Here is a 16,326-nt window from a genome sequence, read left to right as displayed (position 1 = left end):
ACCGGGTGCCGGGATAGTTTGAGAAAAGCAACAAGTGATTAAGACTGTCGCCCACCCATTACGGACTGGAGGCGATGATGATCCCAATGTGCCCTGGCTAGCAACGGGGAAACGAGGCAGGTACGCGGTAATTCCTCGTAAGCCCGCTTCAAGCCCCGTTGGTCAAGCCAGCGAGGCACCAGCAGATCTTGAAGCCAGTAGGCAGGCTGCAATAGCTACTTCTACAGTACAGCAAGTGAGGGACTTGCTTGATATATCCCAACCAGAGAGAATCGAACACACGTTGATTTCCCATTCAGAGGAGTAGTGGAATGTATGTATCACCACAAAACGAACCGCATCGATCAGGTGTTTCCATCTTGAGCGGCAGATACAGGGTGAAGATAGTCCAATCTTCCACTTCTACAGATGATTCCAATGAAGGCTCCATCCATCGACAACGTTGCCAAAGCGAGGTAGCAATTTGTCTACGCAGAGCGTATTGAGTGGTTGATATTGGAAGAACGCAAAAGAATCGCACGTAAAAATTGAGTGCCAGCCGTGCCAAGACAGCGCCAGCACGAGTTGGGCTTAGCCAGGCTCGGCACTTAAATTCAATCTCAACTTCGCTTCTTTTTCCTCTTCTTCTCTTCCTTCAACACAAAGACTCCCACAGGTTCTCTGGGGCACACTGGTGACTTGCCAGCACCGATGGGTCGTGCTTCATGAGTGACTCTATAGGCAACAGTCTTATACCAAGGCCAGCCGGGTTATCATGCTCGGGATGAACACTCTGAATGACACAACTTGGGACGTCCTGATTTCCGGGACTGGTCTTCCCCAGTCTCTGCTTGCATTGTAAGTCACTTCCATTTTCCGGCCTTTGATTGTTACTGAACATCAGTTCTGACTATCATCGCTGTAGGTCACTGTCGAGGTCTGGCAAAAAGGTCCTCCATATTGATAAAAACGATTATTATGGAGGCTCCGAAGCCGCTTTTAGTTTACAAGAGGCAGAAGACTGGGTAAATAAAGTTAACCAGGGTGAGGATGCCGCGTCTTTCATTCCCCTGAGACCGGTTGCATGGTTGCTGATTACCTACCAAGTCAGAGCCTAATTTTGGCCCATTTGAATCTGCATCATTGTGGCGTTCTCACTCAACAGAAAATGGAAGTGCTGGAAAGCTCTCCTTTTCAAGAGCATATACGCTTTCACTTTCGCCCCAACTCATTTATACCCGATCCCAACTCTTGCCCAGCCTAATATCTTCCAAAACCTACCGCCAATTGGAATTCCAAGCAGTGGGCAACTGGTGGGTATATCGTAACGCAGCTGCAGCTGATAACGAAGACCAGGCAGAACAGTTGACCTCCATCTTGCAACGCGTTCCTGGCAGTCGTGAAGACGTTTTTGCCGATGACACGTTAACCATGAAGTCGAAGCGATCTCTCATGAAGTTCTTAAGATATCTAGGTCAGTCTAATGAAGAAGAGGGCTCTTCCGCCGAGGAAGGCCTCGATATGACGTTCCCAGAGTTTCTACATTCAAGATTTCAGGTTCCCTCTGATCTCTTTGATCCCTTGCGCTCGCTAAGTCTCTCTCCATATCCTCTATCACAAACCACAGCTGGATATGCTCTACCGAAAATAAAAAGACACTTACAATCCATTGGTGTATTCGGACCGGGATTTTCTTCTGTCCTTGCCAAATGGGGTGGTGGCTCTGAGATTGCACAAGTAGCTTGTCGCGCATGTGCCGTCGGTGGAGGTGTGTACGCATTAAGCAGAGGCATTAAAAGTGTGGAAACACCGAAACAGCATCCACTTGATGGAAACGTGGACTTGTTGAATGTACATCTCAGCAATGGAGAATCGGTGCGCACTAGGTTTGTTGTTGGTTCTGCTTGGGATATCCTCGCAGACGCGCAGGAAGCAATATTTTCGGCTTCCACAAAGGTGTCACGTTCTGTTATGATAGTATCCTCGCCATTGGAGTCTCTGTTCCCTCCTACGTCAGACAACGGCCCCGTTGCCGCTGGTACAATCGTTGTGGTTCCAGGGCGAGAAATTGTGAAAGGAGATGGAATTGATGAACCCCCGCTATATTTGCTATTGCATTCTAGCGATACTGGGGAATGCCCTTCCGGTCAATGTAAGTCTCTCCCATGGTCTTCCATTCTTTCCTTTGCTCTCAATGATGATCCACATTTCCGAATACTTATCTACATTGTCTGTAATATCATTGATGATAAACTTTCCTCTGACAGCCTGACACGAGAGCATCCATTCTCTATTTTCTTGCCTTGTCACTTTTTCAAATCAATCGCTGACACATGTGGTACAAAGGTGTAATATATGGCAGTGTTCTACAGCAACCCGATCAAGGGCAACCACGCATTGATGCTGCGGTAAAACAACTTTTGAAAGCCGCAGACCCCGGATCAGAAATTCTTTGGAAAATGCAGTTTACTCATTTGGGCTATCTAGGTTCTGAGGGTTTATCGAAAGACAAGTTTGCGAGGAAGTCTAGTCAGATATTGTTGTTGCCACCGCCATGCCTTGACATTGAATTCAATGATTGCATGATTGATCAAGTTCGGCATGTCTGGAAGGAACTAATGGGTGCGGATGCAGATGACAAGCATTTCCTTGTGTTTGAGGACCGAGAAGCTTCTGAAGAGCCAGATTCGTGAACAAATATCTCCGGAGAGATTATGACATCGAATCTCGGCCTTGATGACCCATGTTTGATACTTCCTAGTTTATTGAAATATTAGGATGTTTTTTTTCAACATTTTGAAATGTCCACTTCCACCCCTTAGGGGATTTCGCGCCATGCCCCCATTATCCCCAACTGTAGAGTGACCATTTCTCGTCAGTCCCCATTTCGGCGTGGTACAGTAGGCCCAGACCCGGGAGACAACTATCAACGTGGTAATCACAAGCCGTCAATATAGCCAGAGAGGTTGGATGGAATTTGTCCCCAATGCTGGAAGTGCGCTAGTCCGACTTTGGAAAGGTCGCGGAATTTATGATCTTGCGAATTATTATCGCGATCTTCAACGCCGGTGGGAGCATCCGGACATCGACCCATTGCTTGCCCTGCATTCGATTCTGCGAAGGCTGCTGTTGCAAATTCTCCAGCCGCCAGGGCCTTTCGTGAGAGCGTCCAATTGAGCGATTCGCTGATTCTTCAGACGGAATCAGCCCGCATTTTACCTCCTGGGGACCTACCTACCTGAACGATAAGCCATGGGGGCCGGCGGATCGAAGCCCGCGGAGGCAAGCGGAGGCTCTAAACATGTTTTTAGAAGGTCAGATTTCATGCCATTCCCACGTTTCCTGCGGATTGCCTGCGTGAATATCTTGAGCGCAGTTTGGATCGTGCGGAGTATTACCCTATCTGCGATTGATCACTGATTTGCGGGTAGTGAAACCCCAGTTCAATTTTCTCAAAACCTCGTCGAATCGTTACAATCAAGCTCAGAGGTTGTTATAACCCGCGTCCCCCCTCCCCCGGGGTTTGGGCTTCAGTAAGCTGACAGAGGAACCCACAAAGACCGACTCCTCCCGAGCCCAAACCATCGAACTCCATATCCAAAACCGCGTCGCCGAAGAGCTCAAACGTATCCAGGCCCGTGAAACCCAGACCCTCGCGGACCTCGAACAACGCCTCGTAGAAACCACCCCGTCATCCACAGCCGCCGACCAAGGGTCCATATCGCTCGATGCACCGCGCGTGCCGCTGGCGGGCTCTGAACCGTCTGGCACAGCTCAAGAGACTGCAAAGCCGGATCTGAGTAGCAAACAGGTGGCCCAAGAAATTGAAGCGCTGCGTGAGAAACTTGCTGCGAGACGAAAGGTGAAGGAGGTTGATGCAGGTGTGGAAAAGGCGAGGGAAGATGTGGTGAACTGTTTGCGGGGGCACGAAAAGAGGCCGTTGGATTGTTGGTCTGAGGTAGATACATTCAAGAAAGAGGTTGCGAGATTGGAGGGAGAGTGGGTGAAGAAGATTGTTGGTTAGTATCTGAGGACGATACAGCCGTAGTATTGGCGTGATCAGATGCACGGGAATGTCGTGCTTTTGGCATCAGCTGCTGTATAATAAAATAAAGCCGAACGAATAACATAGAGCAGATGAATATTCAAGAATTTTTCAATTCAAAACAATAGGCGGAACCAATGCCTCCAGAATAGTATATAAAGGTATATGTTCCAATATTTGATTCGCTCCAAGCACAGTCAAACTTCCCACCAGCCCAACCTTCCAACACCTTCACCGGCTGCTCGCACGATACATAATCGAGACAACTTTTCTTTCCCGATTTTCACAGTCGGAATATTGGATTGAACATGGCCTGCACCTTCAGCTTCGTGCGCAGCCGGTGCGCGAGGGAAATAAGCCTCCAACTTATTTGCCAATATTGCTCCAATCCCCGTTCCTTTCCCGGCATTCAGGTTGTAGTTCCCCGTCGTTACAAATCCAATCAAGTCCTCTTCACCTGGAAGTGGAAGATGAGGCTGCGGCTCTTCGGAACTTGGGAGAAGCGAAATCGGAGGCGGGTGACTTTTAGAATTCGCGGTAGATCCTTCAGCGAGCAGTTTCTGTTTGTTATGTTGTGGATTATGCTTTTTTGTGGGTTTTGACCATGTCAAAGACGTGGTGGCCGCAACCTGAGACGAGCCAGACGAGTTGTTGAGGAGCGATAGCCATTTCGACCGGAGGACGGGGTCTATCGTTGGGAGACGATAGATTCGAGCTCGTGGAGTTGGGGTCCCGCGATTGATAAGGCTGATCTTGACAGTTGCGAGGGCGGGTCTCTCCAAGAGAGGAGACGAAACACGTTCAGATTTGGCTTTCCTAGGAAGGATATAAGATGCAGCGGACGGCGAGAGCTGATGAATCCCGAGAGGCGGAGTTTGGGATTCCTCTGGGCCAGCGTCGCCGTTTTTCGGGGTAGCGGTAGCTTGTGCCTTGGGGTCTGTATCCATCGCCATCTTGTTGGCAGTGTCATCCGAGTCCTTTGGAGTCCGCTCCCCGACGAGTCTCTCCCAGTCAGACGCCCAACCGCGCCCGATCTCTCCCCGCCTGTCGTTCCCTAAATTGACGCTGTCATATTCCACCCTCTTCCCTTTTGGCTTTCGTTCCCACTCAGCTTTCCGTAAAGCTCGCTGCCGAACCTCCCACGTCCATCCAGCCTGTGTCCCAGGAAAATCGCCCGGAAACCAGGCCTCCCCGGCCTCAAACGCAAGTTGTTGCTGTTCGTAGACCCCACCGAATCTGGGATTACCGCCGGAAGAGAGTGGATAGTACATGATAGAATGCCATACTGGCACCACACACTTCCAGGGGAGAAGGATAGTCCAGCGTCCGTGAACACTGGAGTTGACTGATGGACATCCCAGGCGAGATGCAAGAAGGATAACCGGAATTTGCGGATCAGCCGGGTTCGATGGCGGATATTCGCCTGGCGGGGCCAATGCCTTCCTTTTATTGATTGCTTTCTGGCTGGGAAGGATTCGTGAGGCCTTTAACCGACAAGGACGCGAGAATAACTCGGGTCTTGATTGTGTTGAGTCTGGAGGCCAAGATGATAAAAGTCTAGCAAGATCGCTGGCGCTCTCTTCTGAATTTGACTGTTCGACTGTGCGCGGGGGATGTCGCAGGCGTGGATCAGAGATGTTAAACGCCAACAGCGCGTTCCTGGGAAGCGAAGCAGGATTTGTTAGGCCAACAAGAGACTGCCAGACTTCCTCCGGGCATCGTGATGGTCTGATAGTACCTTCAGGGAGGGAGACGGGGCTTAGAGCTGCGAGTAGCGTTTCAGTCGAGCCCGGTCCGGATAGTTCAATGCTTCCAATTTCGAAACGGAGATCCTCAAGCAGAACTGGCGGTTTCTGTATCTTGGACACTTTCAGCAACTCTTGCCAAAGTTGCAAGAAAGCGGACGGATGGACACGAAGAAGCATCTTGCGTTTCGGTAGTTTCTTGCCCGATGAAGGCTTGCTGGCATCAACCATTTCAACATCTTCTGTCTTATCATGCGCGCACCAGATCAGTGTAACTGGAGCAATGGGCAGTTTTTCACCGTCTCTTTCATGCAACCAGGCCTCCAGGCTTCTGGTCCCTGCCCGCCATTTTTTACCTGTATTTCCCCATGCTGCATCTCCCTCAACGCCCACGGCTTTCAGCAAGCCCGCTATACTCGCTTCCACTGCTTCCAGCCCAATGGTTGACATATAACTCATATCCCACGCTATCGCCCCCCTAGCACCATTCGCACGATGCGTAGGCCTATAAGATTTCTCCGTAGGCGTCAAGGGAATCGCAAACCGCCACAGCGGTGCGTTCGGCTCCGTCATGTGTGCCCGTTTGGCGTGAAACATATGCGTCGGCAACCACGTCTTCCCCCGCTGGCGTTTCTTATATTTCGACGTAGGCTTCGCGGGATGCGAGAGCTTGTTTTTCTTGATTTTGGGCACGCGAGGCGCAATGTTGGTGGAATGTTCGGCATCTGTAGCGGGAGCTGCGCCGTCGACAGCAGCTCTTTTGGCAGCTCGTTTCGCTTTTGAACGAGCATTCAAGTTTTGTAGCCGGCGAGCTGTTTCTAAACGAAGGCGTAGCTGCTCAGTCGGTTTGCGGCGGCGAGCAGTCACGGTGGGCGTATTATCTTCAATCATCTACACCGGCACGGCATATTAGCAACCAACACGACCGGCTTGTTCAATAAAAAAGAACCAAAGAGCTCATACCTCCCTCTTCGCCCTCGCCCTCAGCCTCGACGGCACCCTCTTCACATTATGGCTCGCCGTCCTCCTCCTCAGGCTCCTCGGCACCTTTTGGAACGCCCGGCTCGTCAGCGCACCTCTGGCATTGCGCATCCCCGCCTCCAGCGCACGAATCTCATATTCCCTCGCCGCCACGAAGGCGGACACATCCAGTTCGCCGGTCTTGGAGAGGGCGGCTTCAGAGCTCTGGACGGCGAGCGTACGCGCATCTTGGATTTTGGCGCGTTTGCGGGAGTGGGAGGGCGCGCTGGCGGCGGGAGGGGCTTTGCGCTTCTCTCCATTTTTGGGCTGTTGTTTTTTGGCCTGGAGAGCTGGCCCCGGGGGAGCCATGCGTGTGGGAAGTTCTGCTGGTATCGAGGTCAGTGTAAAGGCTTTTGAGGTTTGTTTGATGCTCCGGAATGCGTTTTGAGTGCCGCGCCGCTAGTTAAACCTGTTCCAGTCGGAAGTGCTGGAGAGCAACACCCAGGCTGCAGAACATTCTCAGCGGCTGGATAACGAACAGGGCATATTTCCCAGGATGGATTTCATGTTGTGATTTTGCATGGTGCCGTCAGTGTGCTGCTAGGCCAGTCAAGTCCGCTGTTATTTGCATTCCTGGTTTAATCGCATTCCATGACACCAATGACAATGAACAAGAGCCTATCTGATGAAATTTTAGATGCATTCTATGCTCAAGACTTGGATTTACAACTGTTATTCCTGCCTGTTAGTCCTCCTTCAGCACACAGTTTCTACAATCAGGCGGCTGCATTGGCAGGCCCCATTCACAGATTAACCAAGCGCAGCAAGCACAGCATCCACACCAGAAACCTACCAGTCCATCAGCACACACTCGGGAATTGTTGGAACTGGCATGGGGTATAAGAACTTACGGAGACATCAGCAGAAGGTTCCACCTGCGCATAGGTCACCTTGCCGTGATCAATGATCATAGCATACCGGCCGGTGCGATCACCCTTGGTCCAACCAATGCTCTTTGAAAAGGTTGCATTGGGGTCGCTCAAAAAGAGCTGTCACCAGTCAGCCAAAGTCAGTGTCGACGATGCAGGGTATATCCATGGCCACTCACAATATCGCTTCCAGTAATGTTGTTGGCCTTGCCCCAAGCACTCATGACCCAGGCATCATTGAACGCGATGACGGCCACGATGTCAACGCCCTTTTGTTTCAACTCGGGCAACTTCTGGATGTAATCTGGAAGATGGATGGCGGAGCAGGTCGGAGTGAACGCGCCTGTTGTGTTTCGAACGGCTAGTGAGCAACGCCATCCAATGTGAAGAGAGACAGGAGACAAGCCATACCGGGGACAGAGACAAGAACGACCTTCTTGTCGGCCCAGAGCTTGGAGGCTTCGTAATCCTCAGGCGTTCCGCATGAGTTGATACTAGCGGCCTCTGCAGTCCATGGGACGTGGCTTCAGTCAATGGGTTAGTTACTCTAATCACCGGCTTGATTCTCGAGCGCTGCACTCACGAGAAGGTTACGGAAGACGGAAAGGCGTCGCCAGCCTTGAGAGGAGCCATTGTAGCGTAGAAGCGGGGCGTGTTCGGCAGTTTACCGTGAGGTGCAAAGCGGCGGGGAAGCGGGATCGTGAGACTGGAGGGCGAGCGAACAATCGCGAATTGTCCGCACGGGCGAATTGAGGACAGAGAGCGGCGAGAGAGGGCGAGGAGGGAGGAGAGTCTTGTAGGATTCATCACAATAGATTCGCGGGGCGGGGGGTCCAAAGAGTTTTGATCAACAGCAACGACGAGGGTTCAACCCGGGTTGGCAGACGGGGTTCCTCGCGATGCCGAAACCCAAGCAATTCGGGTGTTTGATTTTAATTACAACTTCGTTTGGGATCAACAACAAATGCGCAAAACAGTAAACAAAAGCCGCATGATTAGTTATTAGCTAGTAGGCCCTATTTATATATCACTGCCCTCGCTTCCGCCGCTCTGCTTGTCTCGCAACCAGCGCCCCCAACGCCGCACCCACGCCGCTGCCGTCCTTTGCGATGCCAACCTGGATCCTCTTCTCGCCCGTCTCTCCAATCTCAGGGACTTCGCGCCACGCCTCCCGGATGTATTTCTCATATCCAGGGTAGAATTCCACCAGGCTGCCGTCGACGCCAATGTCGATCGGCTCGTCCGTGGCCAGTCGTCCGCTGGATATGATGATCGCAGCAAGCGGGACGGCGCTGAGACGCGCTGCACGCTTTCCAATGGCATGCGTGAGGATCTTGATTGCCTTGCAGTCGGTGGTGCTGATGTGGTCAAGCCCAAGGTCCGACTTGAGCTCCTTCTTCACCTGCTGGAGATCCTCCGTCGAGTCTCCTTCTACGGTTGAGAGGAACTTGGTGTCGATGCCCCAGTTCTTATAGAGAGCCGAATCTGGGGGAATCACAGCTGGGCCGCCGCACATTTCCAGGCTGGGATTTTTCGTCATGTGAATAATGGTGCACCGAAGGATCTCACCCAGGAACATCCCCGATACCCGTTTCTCAAACATCTGAACGCCGGGGTTGACGCTGATGCGGTCGAGTTCCTGGTCATGTCCAGTATCCGGAAGCACCTTCAGGGGGTTGTCGAAGCTGCCCCATTCCGTGTTGATGACCATCTCACCCGTCGTAGTGTCGAAGGCGCTCTCAGCGCTATTCTCGAGCTTCTTCACGCGGGCCAATTTCTCTACGTATGCACCATTGGTTCCTGTACCGAAGATTGCGCCGATCAGAGCTTTGGAACGGCCCTGCGAGCAGTATGAGCGCGCCATCAACGTGCCCACGGTATCATTGATCAACGCAGCAACTCGAACGGGCAAGTGTCGCCTATCAATAGCATCTTGTAGCAACTGGCAGACGTCCTGACCCACCGCTTCCGGAATGTCGAACCCTTTGGTCCAGCGAAACAGAGTCCCTCTATTGATCGCCGTTTGGAACACTGGAAAACTAAAGGTAAAGCCTAGGTCGAACACATCCTCCTGCTGGGCATCAGTTTCGCCCATCTTTCTCTTCTCCACGTGGGAAGCATAGCGTTCTCCATGGTGCTCTTGGAGGAAGTGTTCTATCTGCTCAGCAATAAATCCGAAGAGTTCCGCCGCTGCCTTGGTCACCATCAGTTCCTGTGGAATAGCGTCCTTGTTTTGAATCATTTTAAACGTCGAGTCGCCGTTCAAGTTGATAGAGCAGACACGAATGTTGGTGCCACCAAGGTCAACCGCCAGGTAGACGCCCTATAGTTACATTGAGGACACAAAGCGTTAGCAATCAGGCAGTAGTAGATTCATATCAAATCAAACAGCGCATATGTAAACCGCTCAGCACCCGCGGCTCGAGCTCCAAACCGTCCCCCGCATCAACATTTCAGGCGCAGCAGAGATGGAAACGCTCTGGATGCCACACCTTCTCACTGCCATCCGGCACAGACGTGATATACGACGGGATTTGGCTCAAAGTCGACCCGTCCGTTGTCAGTCCGGTTTCCATCTCCGAAAGGAACTCCTTGACCCCGCGATTCACATCCACAGACGAATACTCGAACTCCGCGGCGATCTGCTTCGCCGCTGCAATAACGGGAGGGTCCGATGAGGATGACATGCTGCAAAGTATAGACGGAATAGTAGAAACGACACGAAGGAGCAAAGAAGCACAGGTCTGCGTTCAGTCACTGAATCTCGAGTTCACATTGGAAGGATTCGGTGACAGTTAGTGACGTAGTTTGGTTGGCGTGATGATCAGGATTTATTGATTCTCGCAAGAAACCAATTCGGCGAGCGAGGAGAGGAGCCGGCCATTCGACTGACTTGCTGGTCAAGCGAGTAACTATTCCAGGCGATGGACTTGAGGCACTGGAGCTGGCGGCTGGATGTATCGAAGGGTGTGTTGGACTGTGGTAAGCCGCAACCATGGCTCAGCCGATTTATATCGATAACTAGATCCGAATGGATATTCAGCTGGCCTGGATGGGCGTTGGGCTGCGATCGTCGTTGCCAGGCTGAGATGTGCTGATGAGGCTGCTCTGGTCTTCTCTCTTGTTCAGGATGTTCGATGAATCGTCTTCTCAACCGTCATCTGTGCTGCGCACCCGATCCTGTCACCGGACAGCAAATGCAGCTCTTGTGACCTCGACCAGCAGCACTATATACCTACCCAGCTGCCTTGAGTGCTGAAGTTCTCGTGTTGACGGTTGAGAGATGAAAACCGCGTTCTTACTAGATGTCTAGTCAACTCCTTTCGTCTCATACCAGTCGCATCCTTCTATCGGATTTCCCGCGCAGTTCTACCTCGTGCACAGAGTAGAACAAGGCTACATTTTCAAATGCTATCTTAGAAAAGAGCACGAAGGATGGAACCTCCATCGCAGTCCTCCAATCCGGTCAAATCCGCAGCCATGGAGCGGCAGCCTCTGAGACCCCCGTTCTCGCCTGGTGCCGCCCCCAGCGCCCATGGCTCCATCTCCACGGCCATGGACTTGCTGCCCACAATCGCGCGGACACCGGCTCACGACGCATTCCTCACCGAAACCGACATCGACACATACCTGCACCGCGACCTGGACCTGTCCCGCCTGAACAAGATCCACAGCCATCTCTGGATGGCCGGGCGGCCCATGAACAGCCGCCCGCTGCACCGCCAGCGCATGATGGGCCTCGAGATCTTCCCAACTGAGCAGTCTGACCTCCACCTCCTCAAATTCTCAAACCGCATCCTCATCAAACCGCTCCCAGCCTACATCTTCAGCCATGACTTCTGGTCCAAACACCTCTGCGCGTCGAAAGAGCTACACGAATCTGCCTCCGGCCTCCTGGTGTCCTATATCTGGCTCGTCTGCTCCCCCGTCGACCTCAGAACCGCCCAGGACGCCAACCTCCTCCCGTCCACCCTCGACTGGCCCGCCTGGAAGTCCTTTGTCCACGACGTCTTCAACCACATCAACATCAACGCCCTGGACACCGTCAACAAGCGCTATCACTTTGGTGAACTCCGTCTCAGCCGCGTCAACACCATCTACCGCGTCAAGTTCTTCTTCACGCACTTCATCCGCGGCTATCTGTACGGGTACAACCGCTACCAGGTCTTCTTTGAGCGCAATTTCGGCTGGATCCTGGTGGTCTTTGTGTATTTCTCGCTGGTGTTGTCGGCCATGCAGGTGGCGCTGGATGTGCCGGGGTTGGGGGATAATAAGGATTTCGTGAGAGCGACGTATGGGTTTGTTATCTTTTCCATTGTCATTGTGGCGTTTTTCTTGGGAGTGGTCGGGGTGATCTTCGGCATTATATTCTTTTATAATATGGCTGCAGCTATACATGATGACAGGCTGAAGCGGCTGCAAAGGAGGAAGTTGGCAAGTCAGACGATTGCAGATTCCTGAGATTGTGTGGTTAGAGTGTAGACTACCAACGATTATGGGATATCCTCGAAGAGGGCGCAATTGATGGTTGAAGAACAGCGCACCATCCCGATTGGGTGTCGGGCGGAGGAGATGATTCAGTATTACTCCCTTTATCAAACTCGGAGTTCCCGCGTAGTTAGCTGAAAGGATAGTGCATAGAACCGAGAGTATCAATGTAGTGCCATAAAATGCGATGCCAAATCCTAACCGGCAGCTTCCTTCGATTCGGTATAGCCATGTAATCCGCCATCCAGAATCCACTGCTCATTGTCCTCGTTATCATCCTGCACCCGTCTCCACGTCTGCCTCTGTTCTCTCCTTCTCGTCTGCAATCCAGCATCCCCTCCCCCATCCGCCTCTGGTTTCCACACCGGCCTCACCAATCCAGCACCCTTCAGTAGCGGATTATGCGCAAACGCCCCTCCAGAGTCGGTCCCGGAAAGCCCCGTCCCCTCAGCCCGTTCCTCCACCTCCGTATCCTCAATCCCATCATCATCACCACCACTAGCCGTCCGCGGAACCTCTCCCCGCTCAAACGTCCGCACCACCTTTCCCTTCTTGATATCCAAACTCATCACCACACTCCTCCTCTCCCACTCAGGCCGATTCCGCTCCTCCATTTCCCGCATTAGCCGCTGCTGTTTCTTAAGCGCCAGCGCCCGCTGCGCCGGCGTCATCCACTGCGTCGATGCGCTGGTGGGCATGTCGAAATCCGCCGCTTCGTCCACCACGCGCGTGCGTTGCGCGTTGTGCGCTTGGAACGAGAGCAGCTTGTCTCGATGGGCTTTGGCGGCTTCTAATTTGGCATCGTTGACGTTGGCGAATGCCGGTGTGGGCACGCCGCCGTCACGATGGACGCTCTCGTTGTGCGCGCGCATCTTCTGGCCGCCTCGCTCGGCGCGCAGTTCGCGGATGATGTCTTGTACTTCGCCTGTGGATAGGAGTGGCGTGCCGCAAAAGGAGCAGGGCTGGAGACCCTCAAGGGCACATATTATCTTTCCGCAAGAGAGGCAGTTGGGAGCTGCGGCAAAGAGGGGGTGAAGGCCCGCATTGCAGTTGCATTTGCGTTGTTTTGTTCTTTGGGGTTCGTCGATGCTTCGAGGGCTGCTATGGCAGAAGTGAGATCGGCGATGTTATTCGTCGTAGTCGTAGTCGTAGTGATGCTCCCCCCGAATGGCCGAGACCCCGCGTGTGGGCGAACTGGTCGCTGCAGCCTTCTCCTTCTTTGACTTCACATTGGGCAAATATTCCGATATCAACCGGGCCCGACGCAGACGGGGGCGGCTTTCCCGCCTTTCCTCCCGGCTGGCGACTGATTCCGTGACGAGTCCCGCCGACGATGAAGATATCTGCACCTGCGCCAGAGCTCCGGCAATGTATTCTTCTCCCCTTTGAGACTTGACGTATCCCCCGCTCACATCGCCGTATCCCTCTGGCCTTCTAACCGCGGTGGGTGTATGTATCGAGCCCTTCTTCTCCTGGCTCTTCCTGCCAGCCGCACCGGCATTGTTACCTTTACCCCGTGTCCGCGTCTGTTCGGCACTGCCGTCGTTGCCGCCCCTCCTCGAATTAAACGCCGCAATGAATTCCAACGAGGCAGCGGAGTCGTCTAATAAATTTCTCAAATGTGTTGCGCTTTCTTGCTTCGGTAAGCTTGCGGTGTATGCAATCACTTGTTTCAAGGACTCGTCGTCGAGCGGTAGGAGCTTCGCGAGGCGGGGAAGCGCCCAGGCGTCGAGGGCGGCGGGAGAGGACATGCGAGATGGCGGGAGAAGATTCAAGAAGCTCGGTTCTGTAGGCAGGTGCAGATAGAGAATGGTAAATCCTTTGGGATTCGCCCGCTCCAAGTTGTAAGGGCCTGGTTTGATGTGAGAGCTGGAGGTTGAGGGTTTGTTTTGTGTAGAGTTGGTCGACGAAGTGTGCATATGGCTGATAGCTATAGTTTGCGCTGGTCTTTTCCAACTGTGTAGTTAGGATCCCTGCAGCTCATAATCAAACTCTCCTCTATGAATACGAAGCTAAAATCGCATCACATTCTTTCAAAATCTATCAGGTACAGAAGCCCTGCGCTTTTCCTTCAAACCAACGCCTATAAAATTGCTCACCACCCAGTTCGAGGGGCACCAGCTTGACCTTTGCGCCATGTCGATTTGAAATCTCCATTGAACCATCGTTTTTCCTTTGCAAAGACAAGAAACGGGAACCTAGCAACTCAAACACCCAAGACCCAACTCATCATAAACCATACCACAGTCTATCAATCAATGGCCGACATACGATACTGACTAGCAACGATATTGCATCTGAGTTTCTGGCTCACTAAAGGCGATAGGCGTCACCTTGGTCAAAGCCAGCCTTGACTTCCGAGCCAGACGAGCTCAATGACACTGTGGCCTTCCAACCCCTTTCGAGTATAGGTCTGATGGACATTGTTCCCGACAACCATAGAATCGGAGAGCATCCACCGGTCTTTCTGGATTCCACGCTGGTCTTCAGGTCTCAGCGGACCTAGCCGATTTTCGTAACCTTTGCCATCTTCGCCCCAAGTTTTCTCTGTGTGGTCGAAGTTGATTGCGCGAGTGGGCAGGTTGACATCCATGGTGTATCGAACGAGGGAATAACCGTTGGTCAGCACCCAGAAGCTTCGTTTTTGAACTCCGGTGTGATCCGTTTCGACTGTCTCATCAAAGCGCCATCGTCGAAGGACCGAATGGCGTCCGGCAGCAACAGCTACGGTGCTCATCTTAGCCACATCCTTTTTGAACCAGGTATTCCAATGGTGCAAAGAATTGATCTCTTTTCCTGATTCAAAGACTCCATCTGGATTCCCCTGCATATCCATTTGGTATAAAGAGTCCCAAGTTGTCAGTTTCGTTTTCCCGTATTGCTTAATACATTGCCCGAGCTTCTGGTCTCCGGGCTGATCGCCAACGTCCTGGCATTGCCGATACACGGGTTGGAGAGCCTCGAGCAGTCCTTTGGAAACAAACACTCCAGCTCCTCCAAAGGCCATGCGCCCAAAATTGTTGACCTGCCAGCTAGCTTCAGACAAAGCGCCAATGTAATGTTTCTTCGAGGCATCCAATGTTGCAAGTTTGTTCGCAATTCTTGCCAGTGAGGGGAAGAAAGTGTCGTCATCAACGAAGCTGACCCATTTTGTGTGTGGCCGTTCCTCGTCGACAAATTTCATGAACGCTTCGACCAAGCCAAAGTAGCGAGCGGTGAATTCCAGAGGAGAAGGTCGCAAGCTGAGGTCAAGGCCTCGGTTCCGGAAATAGGCCTCCCGGGTGTCCAGATCGTTTCGATTGTCCGGCACTAGGACTAGGAGACTTGCTTTGGTGTTTCCGTAGGAGTACAGCAGGGATGGTAAAATGGCGTCCAGCCTTTCAACGGTCGTTGCGAGCCCAAATAGCAGCTGGTTTGTGCTGTCGATAGGAGGGTCCGCGGCGACGCTGACATCAACAATCGGTGGGCATGGCCATGGTTCGCTCTTGTTGGAGATCTTTAGGCCACGATCTAGCGCGCGAAACGGTGGCAATACTCTTCCCTCGATCGGTTCCAGCGATCTGAACTTGGTGTTTGCCGGGTGGAATTTGGCACGCATGTAGCTGCGTGTGTAGTTCTTGCGAATCAACCATTCTCCCAGGGAAACCGCAGGGACAAGGGTTTTGTCAGTGTGGCACATTTCGTCAGGCGTCTTGTTGGTGGTATCCGAATGCGAGTGAATGGAATTAGCGGAAGCCACTTGGCTCACTGGAGGGTCTACCTTGATAAGAATGGCATTGTCATATCGATCAATGCCCCAAAAAAAGAACGCAGTGATGGAAGCGGCAATGATGGAAATAAGGATGCGGAACTTCATAGGAGGCATGGTCAACACAGAACGAAGTGTCCGATGTCCCGGAACAGTTGGTCGAGTGCACCAGCCAGCTCGCTGCCCGTTCCTGAACAATATTTCGGAAGTAGAGGGATGAGTAAGGGCCGAATGACCGTGGATCAGAGGATGCACACTGGTCTAAACAAGGCAGGACGAAAGGAACTACCACAAAGGATCTTCGAAGATGCAAAGGCGCCTCGTTGGAGAGGAGGCGGAGGTGGACGGGAAGAAGCGGGATTTTGTAGAAATAGAAACGGAAACAGCTCTGGCTTCAAGTAGCTTGATGCTACAGCCGCAGTTGAGAGTATA

At 52.5% G+C, this 16,326-nt stretch overlaps 6 protein-coding genes across 6 annotated transcripts; 3 read left to right on the top strand and 3 right to left on the bottom strand.

Annotated features, from left to right (window-relative positions):
- Positions 1–1,410: 1,410 nt before the first annotated feature.
- On the top strand, positions 1,411–2,672 carry UREG_04502 (uncharacterized protein; the record flags this gene model as incomplete). Its single annotated transcript, XM_002544939.1, has 2 exons — positions 1,411–2,131; positions 2,326–2,672. The coding sequence occupies 2 exons, from the start codon at positions 1,411–1,413 to the stop codon at positions 2,670–2,672; spliced, it is 1,068 nt and encodes a 355-aa protein (XP_002544985.1).
- Positions 2,673–3,231: 559 nt separating this feature from the next.
- UREG_04501 (uncharacterized protein) lies at positions 3,232–4,003 on the top strand (the record flags this gene model as incomplete). Its single annotated transcript, XM_002544938.1, has 4 exons — positions 3,232–3,293; positions 3,411–3,512; positions 3,539–3,605; positions 3,629–4,003. 4 exons carry the CDS (start codon positions 3,232–3,234, stop codon positions 4,001–4,003), a joined length of 606 nt encoding a protein of 201 aa, XP_002544984.1.
- Positions 4,004–4,221: 218 nt separating this feature from the next.
- Positions 4,222–7,098, bottom strand: UREG_04500 (uncharacterized protein; the record flags this gene model as incomplete). Its single annotated transcript, XM_002544937.1, has 2 exons — positions 4,222–6,660; positions 6,733–7,098. 2 exons carry the CDS (start codon positions 7,096–7,098, stop codon positions 4,222–4,224), a joined length of 2,805 nt encoding a protein of 934 aa, XP_002544983.1.
- Positions 7,099–8,685: 1,587 nt separating this feature from the next.
- UREG_04499 (glucokinase) lies at positions 8,686–10,345 on the bottom strand (the record flags this gene model as incomplete). The annotated part of the gene is made up of 2 exons (XM_002544936.1): positions 8,686–9,981; positions 10,151–10,345. 2 exons carry the CDS (start codon positions 10,343–10,345, stop codon positions 8,686–8,688), a joined length of 1,491 nt encoding a protein of 496 aa, XP_002544982.1.
- A 793-nt stretch (positions 10,346–11,138) lies between these two features.
- UREG_04498 (uncharacterized protein) lies at positions 11,139–12,119 on the top strand (the record flags this gene model as incomplete). Its single annotated transcript, XM_002544935.1, has 1 exon — positions 11,139–12,119. The coding sequence occupies one exon, from the start codon at positions 11,139–11,141 to the stop codon at positions 12,117–12,119; it is 981 nt and encodes a 326-aa protein (XP_002544981.1).
- A 300-nt stretch (positions 12,120–12,419) lies between these two features.
- UREG_04497 (uncharacterized protein) lies at positions 12,420–16,011 on the bottom strand (the record flags this gene model as incomplete). Its single annotated transcript, XM_002544934.1, has 6 exons — positions 12,420–12,515; positions 12,611–13,135; positions 13,325–14,069; positions 14,246–14,319; positions 14,418–14,425; positions 14,502–16,011. The coding sequence occupies 6 exons, from the start codon at positions 16,009–16,011 to the stop codon at positions 12,420–12,422; spliced, it is 2,958 nt and encodes a 985-aa protein (XP_002544980.1).
- Between the last annotated feature and the right edge of the window lie 315 nt (positions 16,012–16,326).

Source organism: Uncinocarpus reesii, genomic scaffold (genome assembly GCF_000003515.1).
Source record: "Uncinocarpus reesii 1704 scaffold_2 genomic scaffold, whole genome shotgun sequence".
Lineage (NCBI taxonomy): Eukaryota > Fungi > Ascomycota > Eurotiomycetes > Onygenales > Onygenaceae > Uncinocarpus > Uncinocarpus reesii.
Note: the sequence above shows the minus strand (reverse complement) of the source record. Positions and strands in the feature narration are given on the sequence as shown.